The following is an 18,530-nucleotide window of genomic DNA, read 5'->3' as shown; positions in this document are numbered from 1 at the left end:
AAGAAAATATTCCCCACACCATGACACCACCACCACCAGCCTGAACCGTTGATACAAGGCAGGATGGATCCATGCTTTCATGTTGTTGACGCCAAATTCTGACCCTCCCATCCGAATGTCGCAGCAGAAATCGAGACTCATCAGACCAGGCAACGTTTTTCCAATCTTCTACTGTCCAATTCGATGAGCTTGTGCAAATTGTAGCCTCAGTTTCCTGTTCTTAGCTGAAAGGAGTGGCACCCGGTGTGGTCTTCTGCTGCTGTAGCCCATCTGCCTCAAAGTTCGACGTACTGTGCGTTCAGAGATGCTCTTCTGCCTACCTTGGTTGTAACAGGTGGCGATTTGAGTCACAGTTGCCTTTCTATCAGCTTCAACAAGTCTGCCCATTCTCCTCTGACCTCTGGCATCAACAAGGCATTTCTGCCCACAGAACTGCCGCTCACTGGATGTTTTTTCTTTTTCGGACCATTCTCTGTAAACCCTAGAGATGGTTGTGCGTGAAAATCCCAGTAGATCAGCAGTTTCTGAAATACTCAGACCAGCCCTTCTGGCACCAACAACCATGCCACGTTCAAAGGCACTCAAATAACCTTTCTTCCCCATACTGATGCTCGGTTTGAACTGCAGGAGATTGTCTTGACCATGTCTACATGCCTAAATGCACTGAGTTCCCGCCATGTGATTGGCTGATTAGAAATTAAGTGTTAACGAGCAGTTGGACAGGTGTACCCAGGGCCGATTCTAGCATATTTGCTGCCTGAGGCAAATATTAAAATGCTGCCCCCCCCACTCCCTGTTCAGTAAATGCTGAAAACTTTACTAACAAGTAACATCCCTACAGACAGCTCCCTGACACTGTGTGACTGACTACAGGTTCTGAGAGGCATTAGTGGCATCTAGTACCTTATAGATGACAATCTCTTCCATCAGGAGGACTTTATTCCGGGTTCTCCAATCCATGACGTATCACTGCTGAATTCACGCCCGGATATCTTCAGCTCCGTGCAGCATCTCCACCCGGCGTCCCTAAAAATACCACAGTCACTTACAGTATAAAGTCTCCTGGATAACAACACTGTGCTCCTAATTAATATATACCCCTCACAACACAGCTGACCACACTCTCCCCACATACAAAACATCCCTTCCTTATTATATATATTCTACTGGAATTATAGCATGCACAGCACATCAATATACAACACCCCCAATTTATTAATACAGACCACTAACATTTGGTTTACATGATGCAAAGTAATCCTAAGTATGGTATCCTATAACTAATATATCCCACCCTGTTATTATGTTACATGTGAATTTATATAGAGTGCTACCCTGATTAATGTAAATATATAGCACCCCCTAATGAATATATATATTTTATTTTTATAGGCCCCCCCCCCCCCCCAGTATAAACAGTATCCGGCCCCATATAAATATATACAGTCCCCCAGAATAAACAGAGTACGGTCCCCCATATAAATATATGCAGCCCTCCCCCAGAATAAACAGAATACGCCCCCCCATATAAATATATACAGCTCCACAGAATAAACAGAATACGGCCCCCCCATATAAATATATACAGCCCCCCCAGAATAAACAGAATACGGCCCCCCATATAAATATATACAGCCCCCCCCCCAGAATAAACAGCATCTGGCTCCCAATATAAATATATACAGCCCCCCCCCCCAGTGTAATAAGAATTTGGCCCCTCATATAAATATATACAGCCCCCCCAGAATAAACGGAATCTGGCCCCCCATATAAATATATACAGCCCCCCCAGAATAAACAGAGTCTGGCCCCCCATATAAATATATACAGCAGCCCCCCCCCCAGGAAAAATTTGATCTGGCCCTTTATAAATGTACACTGGCCTCATATAAGCATATACAGAAGATATACTAGTACCACTACAAACCCCCCCCCCCCCCTTTACAGGAGTAATCGCCCCCTAATATATATATGGCCACATTTAATTGATTGGACAGTAAAAATAATAAAACTTCTACTTACCCCCGGCCAGGGTGGTCCCACGGCGCACGGCTCCCGTCTTCAGGCGCCTCTTCTGGCAGCCGCGGCTCCGCTGAGTGACACAGGCGGCGTTACGTCATCATCAGCCGCCTGTGTCACTGCACTGTACGGAGCGACGCCAGCAGCCGGAAAGGCGCTGTGTCGCTCCGCATGTAAATCGCACCTGTTTCTTAAAGAGACAGGTGCGATTTACGTGGAGGGCGATTCGGGCGCCGACGGGCGCCCGAATCGTCCGCATTGGAGCGGCAAAATGCCGCTTTTAAAGAGGTCCGCATTCTGCCGCCCGAGGCGAGATTTTCATCTCGCCTCATGGCAGATGCAGCCCTGGGTGTACCTAATAAAGTGGCCGGTGAGTGTATGTGTGTGTGTATATGCTCTATGAGAGCATATGTGCATAAGTGTACAAATGTGTGATTGCAACTTGCATGTGTGAACATACAAATATGTATAATTTTCAAGTGGGAAGGGGGGCCCCATGCCGAAGCCTGCTATGGGGCCATGCCACTCCTAGTTACGCCACTGCATACAACTAATGTAAAGTGTGAATAGAGACGTGCAAGTTGGTCCCTATGACATGAAGATCTTTATGTACAATTCCTAACATCATTTATGACAGTCCATGATATGCTGCCTCCATAATACTGGTAAAACACAACTCCCCCATCACACAGGACAGTTTCACGATACAGACAGTGATGGGGAGGAGCAGGGACGCGCTAAGACTACAAGCCCCACAATGCTTAGCGGCTGCGGGCGCTGAGCAGTGACATAAGAGGTGGCCTGCAGGTTGTTATTCTGCAAAACACTGGAGCCGGACGGGGATAACAAGGAGGCAAAGTAGGAGAAGCGATAAGGAGCAGCCATGGCCGGTCCCCTCAGAGTGTGCATCGTAGGCTCCGGGAACTGGTGAGTGCGCGGCAGCGTGTCCTTCTCCTGATACTGCTGCACAGTGTATGACCATCCTGTCACTCCAGTGCTAGGGCTGCAGGCTCACTGCTGCCTCCAAGGGACCTCAGGCTAGTGATGGTTACTACAAGTCACATAGGAATACATTGTGTTCTATGAAGTTATCAGTGGCTTGAAGTTGCTGAGTGACGAAAAGTTACACGGGAAGCAGTAAAAGTTATCACAAATCCTTGTCTGTAGCCATACACCCCTGCCCTCATGTGAAGCCCATGTGCTTCCCCTCCCCCGCCCTTCCAAAATGTAGACTGCCACCCTTGTACTGGACAAACATGTTTAGGTAATGGCACTATTCTGTCACTCCTTGGACAGAGTCACAGAGAAAGACTGTAGATTGTAAGCAAGCGTGTAAATGTTTCCAGTAATCCTCGGCTTATCTCCCAGGATAACAAAGATTTGGGCTTCTTGAAATCCAGCCTGCTGCCAGCCACCCATTCACAATCTATGATCAGCCGTATTCAGTCACTATGTACCCGAGCGCTCATGTAATACTTACCTTTATAGTTGGGAAGGCTGCGCTCTTTTCCAGTATAGGAGCTGGATGCCCCATTCCCTAGTGCAGTTTTTTTGTAATGGAGTAAATAAATCTCTTATGGTTCAGGGTAATATATGTCTACATTGCCTCCAGGTAACATTTTCTCCTCTTGTTAGATGTCATTTGGGTGGTGGCTCTTTATTGTTACTTTTATGAAGCGGTTGTCCTGTAAACCTCATATAAAGTGCACATTACTTATACTAACAGTTGTCTCATTACCAGAATTACCATAAAATTACCAGAAAACCCTATTACATATTCCTCATAAAGTCCATGGTAAGCTGACACTGCACATGGTGTCCTTCAGTCTAGTATAGAAGGATTTAATGCTTCTGTAGACAGACCATGAAACAGATGTCTCTTCCCACTTCTCCACCCATGAAGCATTGAGCACCATCTTTAGAAGAAAAATTCCAAACTTTCTTGCCATAAAAACTTTGCTTAAAGAGAATCAGTCAAAAGTTTTGGCCATACAAACCTGCATATCAGGTGTAATCTCTTCACCAAACGCCGCACACACCTTCCCTCTAAGTAACTGCTGTAGTATCCAGAATCCTGAGAGGGGGGAGGTGCTGCACCACAGTAGAGTGAAGTGATATAACAAACCAGTGCACCAGAGTGTTATGATTTTAGCTGGAACCCTGTAATATAGATTCACTTTTCAGTCCTGCTGCTATCTACACAGATCCCTTGGATCGATACCTAACTGTGTCTGCAGCTTTGTAGAGTCGAAACGGTTGGCTAATTTCCTTTATGCAATGGAGAAGGGGGGTATCTTGAATGCAGTATAGAAGTCCAGGTATAAGGAAAACACATGGCAGCACAATTTACTTTTACTTCTTCCTTTGTTTCCTCTGGAAGCCAAAGGGGCGATTCATACTAGTCAGTTGCCAGCCATGTGGGCTCCTGAGGGGCACCGGCTAAAAAAAAAAAAAAATTGTCATAGTGGCACAAGCTGGTTATCAATGTCCCTCTTGAGACAACCACAAAGATGCATCATGACATTAAAAATAAATCGTCTCTAGTAGCAGTGACGCCGGTGTATGATTGTGGCCATGTCATGCCAAATACATCAAAAAGCTTAGGCCTCACGGACACCGGGCGAAGCTATGCCTTGCCCGACTTGGTGTACGGTAGTTGTGCGTAGAAAACGGGTTAACGCCCGCGATCGGTGCCAGTAAGTATAATGAATACTAAGTTAGTCTAATAATATATTCTTGCATTTATTTAGGGGTTCTGCTGTTGCAAAAATTATAGGAAACAATGTGAAAAATCTGCAAAAATTTGCACCTACAGTCAACATGTGGGTATTTGAGGAAAATGTTAATGGAAGGAAGCTTACTGACATCATCAATAAAGATCATGAGAATGTGAAATATCTACCTGGTCATAAGCTACCGGAGAATGTGGTAAGAATTTCTTATTAATAACTAAATATTTGTGTGTATCCAAAAAAAATTTATATAAATGCTGTATATACCCAAGTATAAGCAGATTGACTCTAGTATAAGACAAGGGTGGGAAATGCATTGGTCACAGTCTACACCCAGTATATAGCCAGCCAGCACATGCCCCCTTAGTACATAGCCAGCAACCCCCATGCCTATCCTATTTAAAAAAAAAAAATCTCCTTTCCAACACTCCCTGCAGGTCCTATTATTATTATTATTATTATTATTATTATTTTGGGCCTCTGACAGACTGTAATGCCAAAGAGCGCTATGGACCCATAAACTGGTTCCTATCTCTCACAGTTCCTAGCCGATCGACCATCCAACATTGTAGTCTATTGAGATTTGTAGATCTGCCACAAATCTTCATCACATCTCTGTCTTATCAAGTGAAACAAAAAAAAAAAAATGATGGCATAAAAAACTCATTTACTCATTCACATCTTCAACAAAAACGCATATTAAAACCACGCTAATTCTAATTCTGTGCTGTTTTCCATGCGATGACCTGCAACATGTGCAGAACTTTTTTATCATATTGTCTAATCAGTTACACTTTAGTGTGAATCTGCAGCCATAGGGCACTGTATGACCTTATCATCCCATAGGATTCTGCCTGTAGGAACCACTAGTATCTCGGGAATGGAGTTCTATGTTTAGAAATCCCATAGAAGAGAATGGAGAAAGCTGCCTTTTATAGGGCCTCACCACCCTCATAACAAAGTGAGGATCGGTTTGAGGAGAGATATTCTGCATATTTATGTTCTGCTTATGTTGTGCAGGTTGCCGTTCCAAACCTGAGTGATGCTGTCAAAGATGCAGACCTGCTTGTGTTTGTCATTCCTCACCAGTTCATACATAAAATCTGCCAGGAAATCTCTGGGAAGGTCCACTCAAAGGCTCTTGGGATAACTCTCATTAAGGTGAGTATTTTTAAGTTGTCTAGTTTGGGCCCTGGCAAACTACTTGCTTGCCCAGGCTGTGCCGCAGGTGAGAAAATGCCTCTCCTGTCCATAGAAAGCCAAGGGTGATCCGGTGCCCCAGATCTCTATGGGGGGTTGTGATCAGGGCCGCAATTTGGCAGCCACATGGCCCCATGGCCCACATAACGGTTGTGTGCTTGAGGCCTAATGATTAGTTTATATAGAGGTAATTGAGTTGGATTTGCTGCCAGGAAGGCCAGGGTGAAATTCATTATATGGCTTTCATTCCCTGGTATTGATCCAAGTATCACTCACTTTTTATATCAGCCTTTTTTCACAATCAAAATGTATCACGTAAACTGGTCCCAAAAACAATATTTTTTTTTTCTCTTGGCTGGAAAATTCTTTCTATTATCTTGCATCCTTGTTATATAGATTTCTTTAGTAGGAAGTTGAGTAGAGTCTAAATTCACTGTATATGAATCCCATGATGTTTGTTCTGCTCTTCCTCAGGGTATAGATGAAGGCCCTGAGGGTCTGAAACTGATTTCTGACATTATTCGGGAAAAAATGGGCATAGAAATCAGTGTGCTAATGGGAGCCAACATTGCAAATGAAGTGGCAGCAGAAAAGTTCTGTGAGACAACAATCGGTAATGTATATCTGCACAATGAATAACCAAATATTGTATTTGTAGAAGTGCTGGTTGCATCATCTAAGGTGCTACTCCGCTGAGTAAATTTCAACTACTCCAGAATCTAAAAAGGCATTGTTCTATAAAGACTCCAAATGTTGGGTTTGGTGAAGGTAGTGAAAAGTCCTTGGAGTACTCTGGTATAGTGGTGTGTGTGAGACCTTCACTGGACACGGCACAGGCCCTCCTACAGAATCCTAGACAAGGAGGGGGGGTTGTGTTCTGGGAAACTATCTTCCGCACAAGAGTTCTCAAAGTCTAGCTACAATCCTGGAATATTAATTTTTCCCACTCCTGCCACTAACCTACACAAAGGTATTGTTGCACAGATTTACAGGGCAGCTACCTGACACTGTTTATCAACAGATTTGACCATACAAAGCTGCAGAATAAACTTAAAGGATGCAGAAAGCCGGGATTGTTGAAGGTGATTAAAGGGAACCTGTCACCAGGAGACCCAATTTTTAGCACTCCCCATGTCCCCACAGAGCATAGTACATACACTGCCAAAGTGTTTGGAGCAGTTTCCCCCCACCCACCCCCACAAACCCACCCTTGGGGAAAAGCTACTTCATGTGACCTTATTAAATATATGAAAACGCCCATCACTTGGCTTAGCGACGCCCCCTGCTCCTCTACAGCCAATCCTGAGTGTGGGGAGTTATTCATATATTTGAAAAGGTCACTTGTTTCCCAAGGGTGGGGGAGGGAACTGCTCCTTTCCAGCCCCTCCCATTAGGCAACTGCCTAGTCACACAGCAGATGCTAATGAAAGGTACAATATAACATCTTTTTTTCTGTAAAACCAATTTTTTTATACAAAAACACTTTGGCAGTGTATGTACTATGCTCTGTGGGGACTGGGGGAGTGCTAAAAATGGGTCTCCTGGTGACAGGTTCCCTTTAAAGTGTCTCTTTTTGGTTCCTTTTATCTCTGAGCTGTCAATACCAAAATGTATTTTGCAAAGCTTACGATCAACATGTTCCTTATTGATTATATGCAAATAATTATAAAAGCAAAAATAAAGCCTAGTTCACAACTGGGTCTGGACTGTTATCTTCTATTACAAAAACTTATAGTAATGGAAGTCTTCCAGATAATTACAATGTCTATTAAATTCAATGCATGTTTAATGGCTTACATTCAGCCAGAGCAGTGACTGAATCGGTTTTGACTTTTGTCTAGACCTTTGGTGAACTGCTGATTCCTGAGCCTGCTTCAGTAGTTATATTGAGGCAACCTTTTTTTACATTTTTATTTGCCACATTTCCTTCCAAGCAAGTTTCTACTCCTCTTCTTGTGCTCTTCAGGATCTGTTATTTGGAGAAGTTCTGTACCATTTTTTTTTTTTTTTTTCCTTTTTTACATTAACAATAAAAGATGTATATCTAAATTATGCAAAAACTATATCATCCAACGGACAGAATAAAAGGCTATTTATATCTAATCAGAAGAATATATTCTCCACCATCAGACAGTGGGGCTTCTTTTGACCATGCATAATTTCATTATATCTCATGCTAATGTCTCAAAAGGCGACAAATCCGAGACATAATGTTCTAGCTATCCAATTTCATGCTTTGGAGATCAGGTAATAAAGTGACACCCATAAAATGTACTTGGGTTTATTAATATGTATATTATGATGGTCATTAAGACCTTTTCTAGGTAGTTGATGTATCTAAAAGCTTGGGCTCTTATCTCTCCCCGCTGCATGTTCAGTGAGCATCGTAATTGTGCCCTTCCTCTGTGATATGTGTTAAGTGAATGTTCTACGGATTAGGAGATAAGAACGGCTTGTGGGTCAGAGAAAAGTAACCAAAAGAAGCCAATTAATTCCTGAATATATTCTAGTGGAGCAAACCAGAAGTCAAAATCATTAGAACTTTGCTATGCAGTTGTGTGACCTGGAGTATGTGGGTGCAGGGCACCTCTTAAGGATTTTTTTTTTTTTTTGTGAACATCCTCTGCCAGCTACAAGACCTTTGCTTTTTAGCTTTCGTTTTTGAGGAGGTTTTTGTTGCTTTACTGCTTATTAGGCTTGCCTTTTTTGATGACTTGCTAGTTTACCAGTGAACAGTCCAGCCAAAGGTTATGTAATAATTATTTAAAAGATATATTTGGTACGATAACTGATCACATTCATTGTGTATGGGGCCACACTTACTAATAGTTAGTATAAACCTAGGCAAGGCAGTCTGCAAATGTGATTCTGCAGCTATACAGGTTTTGATTCCCATCATTCCATGTTCTACCCCATCCTCTCATGTATTTGAGAGCTACTTCTGTATTCCATGATAAGTTTTCTTGTAATAACAGTGTGTGTATTGTTAGACCTGTTCGGTGGTATATTAGGGCTAGATTAGTCCAGTTTATATAAAGCCTCTTTATGAATGTGTTTATGCGTTAAAAGAATCCTATTTTCATAATATAAACATCGGCTTAAAATTGGGCAATACCTTTTGTGAGCAAAGTGTAACATAAGAGAGGGGCCGATGGCTTGGCAAAGAATATAAATATTTTGTTTTCACTTGTTATGTTCAGGAAGTAAAGTCATTGAACATGGATATTTGTTTAAAGAACTTCTTCAAACCCCAAACTTCCGTATTACTGTAGTAGAAGATGCCGATACTGTGGAATTGTGTGGCGCCTTAAAGGTAAGGTCTCTCGAAACTGTAAGGTTGCCTATAGCTTATTGTACATTATAAGTACAGGAACTCTTGCAGAACGTCTCCATTATAGGAAGCATCTTCCTTTGTGTGATTATGTGGCGGTTTTGTTTTTTGTTTTTGTTTTTTTCCACAACAAAAACCTTCTTTTTGTTTAGCAGGGAAGTAGTGAGTCCTTGCATCATATCACTGTTATCTACATGGTGATGTCTGTGGACCAACCTTTGTTTTAGCCCCGTGTTGAATTTTTCTACATGGTGGAGTATTGAGCGTTATATGCGTATTGTAAAACTGCATTGTATCATTTTCTGTTGAAGTTCTTGTTCTTCCTTTCCACGGGGCTCCCCCCTTCCTTACCCAGGCATGTCGGAGTAGTACAATTCTAATCGCTGGCACTATAAATCCGCATTCAGTAACAGAATGGCGAAGATATCTGCTTCTTTTATGGTGGTGTTTATTTAGTATCTGTGACTTTTGTTGAGTGGATCCGACCACAAACTTCTTCATTAGAAGTTTGGCTCAAAACTTCCACCACTCTTCAAATGCTGGTGGCAGCATTAAAAAAAATAGTGCATGCACAGGGTGCCGCCAGGAGTGACAACCCCCTTCTGGTACCGTGGCCACAGTTTGCCTGCAGCATTTACACAGTTAATGCCCATGATCGGCATCAGCACCCTGTTACTGGTAGGTTTTGGGTCCAAGTTCAGTACCCCAATTTTCATGGGTCTAGTCATCACTATCTGAGACACTATTCTTTTTAGAGAATGCTTTTAGAGAGACAAATTATTTGCAGGCCCCAGAGCCATGCTCATGTTATTTTGGCTTTTATTTTATTGAATTGGGCAAGCAAGTTTAAAACCTATACATTGAAGCCTACCAGTGTCCCTGCTAGAGAGGGTTAATTCGAAATGGAATTCAAAATTGGAAGACATTTATTTAAAGTGTATATCCTGCAAGTGTCTCAGCATGTTTCCAAGCAGAAGATAGAACACAAACTAAATCTGAAACGTGTAATATCTAGAAATCCCGCTGACTTGGCCAGACACCACTCCTCTGCCTGTGTCTGTTGATTTCCGCAGGCATCCATGACTCATCCGCATCATAATGTACACACATCTACCCTGGAAAAAGATTTAGCTACAGTGTTTTTGGAACAAATAGGTTGGCTAGCTACTAGCACTAGATGGATTTGGGCTACAATTATTGGTCGTCTTCTGGGATTTTCATTGGAAATGTGAATCATTCCCAAATGGATCTTGTTTGGTACCCTCCCCACACACTTCCCCCAGTGCTAATATATAATAGGTACTGAATCCATAATTCCTATACATATTTTAGATTGGAGTGTATTTCCTATCCACTCCTGCATCCATTAGATTCTAGCATTATGCATGACCACCTCCGCTCCTGCACAATAATAAGGCTCTATTATACTGATTATTACCTCGCCTGCTGGGTTCTGCTCACATATTTCAGACCTCTTAAATGTACAGTACATGGACAAATGTGTGTATTTTTTTTTCTTTGCATTTCCATTCATATTCTTAAACCTCTACAGGCGAGATTACCAAGGAAAATATAAAATTGCTCATTACATAATGTGCCCTTATGTGCTATTTTTTTTTTCTTTTCTTCCCATTGCGTTGTCCTTACTTGCTATAGACTCTCATTACATAAAAGGAGCATTTATATGTTGACTTGTAGCTCTGTGCTGAACACTGGAATTGCTTTTTCTTCATTTAAATGCAGCAGGTATCTAGGAGCCATGGAAGGAGATTACCACAGTCACTGTGTACAGCTATTTAATCTTCTTATATTTGTTATCCATGGCCTCCTTACTTCTACAATCAACTTGTAAAATTCTGCTACTGAGCCTCATAGTCTACCCTGATGTGCTTTTATAATTAACACCATACCTCCCAACTTTTGCACAAGAGAAAGGGGGACAAAGTTTTTCTCCCTTTTTATTCTAAACCACACACCCTTGTCCCACCCACAAGCATAGTATAATTTAAACCCAGCCTCCGCCTGCCTCCTCCTCTGGCATCCTGTCCTCCAGCCCCCTCATTGTGGCCTCTCTCCCCTTGTCATTTAACAAAAACCCTTGTTTCCCTTTCCATTGCTACCCCACAGTTCCGCTTCGTCCTTCCCTTCAGATGGCCCCACACTTCTCCTTGGAGCCCCAGGGAGAGGAGGAAGCAGCACTGTATAGGGGTGTGTGTGTTTTTTCTCTTTAAGCAGAGGAGGCAGCAGGAGCTTGTCTCGCATCCTGGTCTCTGTTCTGCATCGGGGCGGATACCAGGAGGGGCCGGACATTTGTAGGACAGTAGGGACTTTCTCCTGGGTTGGCGGGATAGTGCGGGTGAAAAAAAGGACTTTCCTGCCGAATCCAGGACAGTTGGGAGCTATTTTAACATTACTGGTTCCACTCACTTTTAAAAGAATATCTGTCTCCCTGCCATCAAACACAATGCTCTTGCATTTCTACTTCCTCCGTCTTGCGGTTATGAGCTGATAGAAATGCTCATTTTTGTCTCTTTTGGACAAACTGATAATTAAACAAGATTACTCATACCAAGCATCCAAGGGGATGAGGACTAATAAGCATTGTCATGAATCTATAAATACACTTGGCTTTTTTATTTGTCTCACTGTAGCATTTTCAAAGTTTTTAGCGCAGCATGTCTTTTTTTAAATGTGCTTGTTATTAGTTTTCCATACATCTCACCAGAAAACTAATTTGGTTTTGGGCCACTGTGCTGTAGAAATATATATCATCTAAAGAGTTAATAATGCTGGTTGATGTATACCATACTTGGTATTTTTCTATTTAAAAAAGCACTCCAGACTTTTTCCCTGCAAATCAGCCTCCTATGTTACAATCGTTAAAATGGTGTCTGATCAGAGTAGACAGCGGAAAAAAAAAATTAGATTCCTTAGCACTGCATCACATGGGCAGCAGAATACTTTAACATCCATGTCTGTTAGGGGAACATTGTGATTGTGTTTTCCTAAGCTTATAATAGACCATACTTATGCAGCCGAAGGAAGGTTGAAGGGGTTTTCCAATATACTTTCTGTAGCAATTCATTAGTTTTCTAGATCTCTGCTTGCTTTCCTTCTATAGAAAGCTTCTAGGTTTACTTCCAGTGGGTCAAAATCTGTCCATGGTCTTGTCTTCTATCCACTGGAAGTAAACTTAGAAGCTTCTATAGAAGGAAAGCAAGCAGAGATCTAGAAAACCGTGCAATATAAGAGGTTTGTTCCTTTAGTGAAAAAGGGACCTGAAATGTGCTTCTTGCAAAAAGACCATGTCAGCCCCCCTTTTTACATAATAGTAATACAAACCACAGAATAGGCAGGGTATTTCGAAACCCTGGCGTGTTTAGCTTCTACTCGCTTCCTCCGGAGGACCTGACTCGTCACTACTATAAAGCCACCAGATAACAGGGCTGCTGACTGAGGAGGTGGGTACCAATCTATTGGGGGGGGGGGGAGAATCTTTGTGAGAGGGCCCTGCTTTTTAACCCTGGTGGACTTTTTATGTTGGGAGGGGGAGGTTACCAGAGCCCCTCTGATGCCAACCTCCCCACGTGAGATGACAATGAGGTTAAAGAAAATGACCCTCACGAAATGTGCCCCCCCCCCCTCCCATAATCCTCTTCCCAGACAGTTTTTAAAAAAAATTTGTGTGGTAAATTGATTTAGACTGACCCGACCTCTTACTAAATAAGAGGTCGGATTCCGTATCTTGTGTCCAGGCTGTCGGCCTTACTCATAATGGGGCCGACCGACACCGCCCCAGCACGCCCCTGTCAGCGGGGACCTTTAGGAGAAGCCGGCAGCATCGCATTTATTGGTTTAAATCAATCGGATCGGTTTAAATCAATTTGCCACACATAAATTTAAAAAAAACTGTCTGGGGAGAAAGGGGCTTGGGATAGGATTATGGGGGGGAACATTTTGGTGGGAGTCATTTTTGGGGTGACAGGTCCTCTTTAAGAATAACTAATTTAAGAAGGTGGTCAATGTCCTTGGTTTCTCATTCTTGATTTTAATGGTAAATTATGCAGCCTATGGGACCTAAAAGAGAGGGAAAAACTTTCATTGACATTAAAATCTTTTTATTTCCCTCTGTGATACAGAACATTGTGGCTGTGGGTGCTGGCTTTTGTGATGGTCTCAAGTGTGGTGATAACACAAAAGCTGCTGTTATCCGACTTGGATTGATGGAAATGATTGCATTTGCCAAAATCTTCTGTAAAGGTCAAGTTTCCACTGCTACGTTTTTGGAAAGCTGTGGAGTTGCTGATCTCATCACCACTTGCTATGGCGGGCGCAATAGAAAAGTGGCTGAGGCATTTGTTAACACTGGAAAGGTAAGGTTTGGAAAAGCATGATTTACTGTCTGTATCTTGTAGAGTTAAGTTTCTGCATGCTGTTTGCTGGCTGGAAGTGCATGTGTCTGAGCTGATCTTGTTATGCAAGGGGGAGGGGCAGGAGGCAGAGAGCACTGCAATGTGCAGATAAGAGAAGCTATTCATGAGAAGAATCTGACCATAGTGAGAAGATGAATAGTCATATCCAGGGACAACCAAAATTGGAATTATCTGTTAGATGCAGTATTGTTGTTAATAAGAGAGAAAAATAAAAATTACATGTTCTGTAATTCAGAGTATATTTAAGAATATTGTCTTAGTGAGATGCTGTATCCTGTTATTTAGGCCTCTTACAGTCAGTTGAAATCTGAACAGGTCCCTCATGAATACCAGTTTTGGTAATTGTTTTTCAAAATTTTTTTAACCCGTTCACGACCCGTGACGTAATAGCACGTCACGGGTCGGCCGCGGGTGCATGGAGAGGGCTCACGGAGAGGGCATGGGCGTTAACCCATGCATTACAATGTGCTATCAGCACATTGTAAGGTATGAGGAGTAAAATCCCCATATACTGCCATACAGTAGTATGGCAGTATATGATAGGATCGTACAGACAACCTAGGGTTAAAGTACCCTAGGGAGTCTGAAAAATAGTAAATATAAAAATTTTAAAAAAAAGAATTATAATAAAAAACCCTAAATCTCAAATCACCCCCCTTTCCCTAGAACTGATCTAAATATAAATAAACAGTAAAAATCATAAACACGTTAGGTATCGCTGCATCCGAAAATGCCTGATCTATCAAAAAATAACAGTTTTTCACTGCGTTTATCCCATAACGGAAAATCGCATCCAAAATCGAAAATGGCACTTTTTTGTCAATTTTTAAAAAATGTTAAATTCTATAAAAAGTGATCACAAGGTCGTACAGTCCTAAAATCGATAACATTGTAAACGTCATCAAAATCCGCAAAAAACTACACCACCCACAGCTCTGTACACCAACGTAAAAAGTTATTAGTGCCAGAAGATGGCAAAATCCCCCAAAATGTTTTTGTACAGGAGGTTTTAATTTTTTTTAAATGTATGATAACATTATAAAACCTATATAAATTTGGTATCCCCGTAATCGTACCGACCCAAAGAATAAAGTAGACATGTCATTTGGGGTGCACAGTGAAATCCGTAAGATCCAAGCCCACAAGAAAACGGCACAATTGCATTTTTTTACCAATTTCACTGCATTTGGAATTTTTTTACCGCTTCCCAGTACACGGCATGGAATAATAAATACCATCTCTATGAAGTGCAATTTGTTACGCAGAAAACAAGCCGTCACACAGCTCTGGACATGGAAAAATAAAAAAGTTATGGATTTTTGATCATGTGGAGTGAAAAATGAAAATGAAAAAACAAAAAAGGGCCAGGTCCTGAAAGGCTTAAGAAAACCATTCTAGTAAAATATGTGGAATCTTAAAAAACCACGGCAACCTAAGGCTGCATGTACACTGCCGTGAGCCCGCCGCACTGTAGCACGGTGGGCACACGGCAGTGCGGGGAGAGGAGGAGGTGAGCGCAGCGATGTATGGCCGCGTGTGCTGCACCGTACCGCTCCCGCAGGGCACCGCGAGCCCATAGAAGTGTATGGGGGACGTATATCGGCCGTATATACCTCCCCCATACTGTAGTGTGAATGCAGCCTAAAGCAAACATTTGGGGAGTGTAAGTTACGATTTCATTTGGGTGCTATGACGATCTTCTTCTTCAAAAGTAGAGAATTTAGAATTTTAATATTAAAGAATTTTTTTTTTTACATTTTTGCAAAACTAAAGTTTTGCATAACACAAAAGATATAATCCAAATTTTTAAAAACTAATTTGAAGTACATAGTTTTCTCGTGACACAATCTCAAAATCCCCAGGATATGTTAAAGCGTTCCAAAGCTATAAGGCGAAAATAGGCTGCTTCCTGAAGGGGTTAAAGGACATCTGGCCAAACTTAAATGGTCATTACAATTTGTAGTTTGTGGAATCTTGTTTCTTAAGTTCTGGAGCAGCAGCACCCCGGCCTATGTCACTGTCTCCGCCGTCGAATGTTATATGCAACACGGAGACGCACGCACGCAGAGACGCACGCCCGCATACTCAGTTTTGCCTGTTGAACCGGAGCAGTGATCGGCTGTCTCCAGATGCTTCTCCCTGCTCCCTCCCTGACTGTTTGATAGAAATCATTATAATATTTTTCAAGTGTTTGTGTTGATTGACAGCAGTCAGCATTGTTGCTGTAGCTGTGCAGCAAGATTTCTTTTTTATTTTTTTTTCCGTTTTGGTTGGGGGTGCATTGGGGATATCCCTTTTAACACATGAAAGCGCTTCAATAAGTGTAAGTATACATCTTTTAAGAGGGTCACCCATTTTATACTTGCTCTGTTAGTTTGTCATTCCTATGCCAGGAACAGCAGGTCATGTGACAACAGGACTCGGGACTTCCTGTGACATTCCATGTCCTGCTGGCTTGCAGACCCGTTTTATCATAACCACTCCTTTATCAGTGGAACAAACAACAATGACTGCATTATCCCCCTCCATCTGCCAGAATCCAGCGGGATGTTCCACAGTTCCCAGCAGCGAATTACACGTTTTTACAGGGTTATTGTATACGAGTGACCCTATTACAATGTTAATTTACTCTATAAAATTTAGGGGGTTAGCCAATTTTATTTATTTTTTACAAAGTTTTAACATAATTCACATATTTATTCAAGGAATGTAATGGTTTGATTTTAGCAAAGACTTTTGAATGTTGCCCGAGAGCCCACCTACGCTCCATGTTGGTAAACTCACAGCTTGCCTTGTACAATCAGTTTGCATATCTCTGCATGTGTTAGAAGTACAGAAGAGATTCGTTTCATCGGTGTGCTGAAGCTGCATTTTCTCCCTGTGATCATATATTTCTGTTAGTATGTGTCCTATCAAAGCTTTCCAGCTGTGAGACTGCTCGAGGGGGGGGGGGGGGAAGCCCTCAGATAAAGCACCACACCTTGTGTATCGCAAAACCAAATTTCATTCTTTAAAGTGCGGTGCAGTCATTATACCAGTCTTTTACATCTCCATGTAACCTGCAGCTTTGCTGTCTATTACAGGTATGGGTTTAATGAAACTGCTGTATGGAAGTGACACTAATTGTATTCTTGTGCTGTAGAGCATAGAGGAACTTGAAAAGGAGATGCTGAATGGACAGAAACTACAAGGACCTCAGACCTCTGCAGAAGTGTACCGTATCTTGCAGCAGAAGGGCATGGTAGACAAGTAAGTGAGCGGCTTTCCATGTAAATTCCCTACTTTTCATTGCGGAATGGTAATGGTGACACAGGGTTAGATTTGCTGCAGAATGTACATTCCCTAGAAATTATTCCCCAAAAACACTTTTTCAGCTCTTTAAAATAGATGGCTTATTTTTGGGAAACCGTGCATTTTATGTTGCAGCAAGAAGCCGAATAAAATAACTTTTATTTTCTGTACTTGTGTTTTTTCTTTTTCATAGATTTCCACTTTTTACTGCTGTGTATCGGATCTGCTATGAGGGTAAACCGGTGGAAGAAGTTATTTCGTGTCTGCAAAGCCATCCTGAGCACATGTAGTTTTGTTTCACATAAAATTTAATGCTGCAAAATTCAGGAGCACCGTCTCCTCTAACGCACAAAAGCAAGAATGTGTTTTGCGCTGTGGCGTTGCTGTGACATCCTGGCACTAAAGAGAAAAAAAACAAAAACATTCTTGCACATATCATGGAAAAACTAAAATTAGTTCACATATAAGTTTCCTCTTTATCATGCTGTAGGGGAAAAACAAATGTTTCCAAAATAAGGTTTACACATGGTGTTCTGTCACATTCCCTAAAGCTGGCTGCAAGTTTTTAACAATGTCCATGGCAAACCCTGCCTTAAAGGACATCTACCATCTGATTACCTGATTGTAGATGACTATACTATACCTCCCTGTTTGCGCACATCTGCAGTAACCTTAGTTTTGTATCTTTTAGAACGGCCGGATTTCGTAGAACACCTTTTAAACTATGCAAATGAGCCTTGAGGTTCTCTTTTGAGCATCTCTTGGCTCCTCTGTGAATTGGCTCCACCTACACTGTGCTAATAGAGGCAGTGGCCTCTGCTATTCTCGCAATAATAGCATTCTCTCTTTACACTCTGATTGCACAGAGGGTGAGCTGGTGACCTCAGTCTCTCTTGGCACAGTGTAGGCGGAGCCAGTTTGCCAGAGGCATGCATAAATTACTTATGGAGCTAAGAGGGGCTCGGCAGAGCTCCTCGGACTTGTTTACTCAGTTTAAAAAGCTTTATATCTACCGAATCCACCCGTGCTAACACCTACAAAACAAAGGTTACTGCAGATGTGTTCAGGGCAGGGAGGTGAATATAGGCATCAGGAAATCTGATGGTAGATGTCCTTTTAAATCTAGTTAGTAAATTTGTACATGCTGTAGATTAAGGGCTGTTTTAGACATTGGTGGTTGGTCCTTGAATCATTATTACAGTTTGGTGCTGCTGTATAGCGGGGAAGAAGGGACTCCCACCACTATGATACCTGGAGTTCTAACCCCTACACTGTGGTCAGTGAAATCCAGCTACTCCACGTCCTATGATTCACTGACTGAAATTGGCATGTGCATTACATTTTGTTATGATCCTATACAAAATGGTGCAACTGTAAATCATACAGGGTAGATGCCTAGCTAACCTACAGATATTCACCATGTACCCCCCAAGCATTAGGTGATTGTGCCCTAGCTGCATGCAGTTGCTGCTACTCGCCGTACCACTCCTGTATTTGCTGTAAAACTGCAAGCATTGGTGCATC

General features: G+C 42.0%; 1 protein-coding gene across 1 annotated transcript; it reads left to right on the top strand.

The window, feature by feature from the left end:
- Positions 1 to 2,777: 2,777 nt before the first annotated feature.
- GPD1L (glycerol-3-phosphate dehydrogenase 1 like) lies at positions 2,778 to 17,399 on the top strand. Its single transcript, XM_072153569.1, has 8 exons — positions 2,778 to 2,946; positions 4,770 to 4,947; positions 5,772 to 5,912; positions 6,426 to 6,564; positions 9,152 to 9,264; positions 13,422 to 13,655; positions 16,858 to 16,964; positions 17,200 to 17,399. The coding sequence occupies exons 1-8, from the start codon at positions 2,903 to 2,905 to the stop codon at positions 17,294 to 17,296; spliced, it is 1,053 nt and encodes a 350-aa protein (XP_072009670.1). The 5' UTR covers positions 2,778 to 2,902; the 3' UTR covers positions 17,297 to 17,399.
- Positions 17,400 to 18,530: the final 1,131 nt, after the last annotated feature.

The sequence above is a fragment of the Engystomops pustulosus genome, chromosome 5 (genome assembly GCF_040894005.1).
Source record: "Engystomops pustulosus chromosome 5, aEngPut4.maternal, whole genome shotgun sequence".
Lineage (NCBI taxonomy): Eukaryota > Metazoa > Chordata > Amphibia > Anura > Leptodactylidae > Engystomops > Engystomops pustulosus.
Note: the sequence above shows the minus strand (reverse complement) of the source record. Positions and strands in the feature narration are given on the sequence as shown.

Excerpts from the sequence above, each read along its gene's own strand:
- GPD1L (XM_072153569.1), top strand. The coding sequence starts at position 2,903 with ATGGCCGGTCCCCTCAGAGTGTGCATCGTAGGCTCCGGGAACTG. Across the intron at positions 2,947-4,769 it reads ATCGTAGGCTCCGGGAACTG|GGGTTCTGCTGTTGCAAAAA; the intron begins GTGAGTGCGCGG and ends GCATTTATTTAG. Across the intron at positions 13,656-16,857 it reads CATTTGTTAACACTGGAAAG|AGCATAGAGGAACTTGAAAA; the intron begins GTAAGGTTTGGA and ends CTTGTGCTGTAG.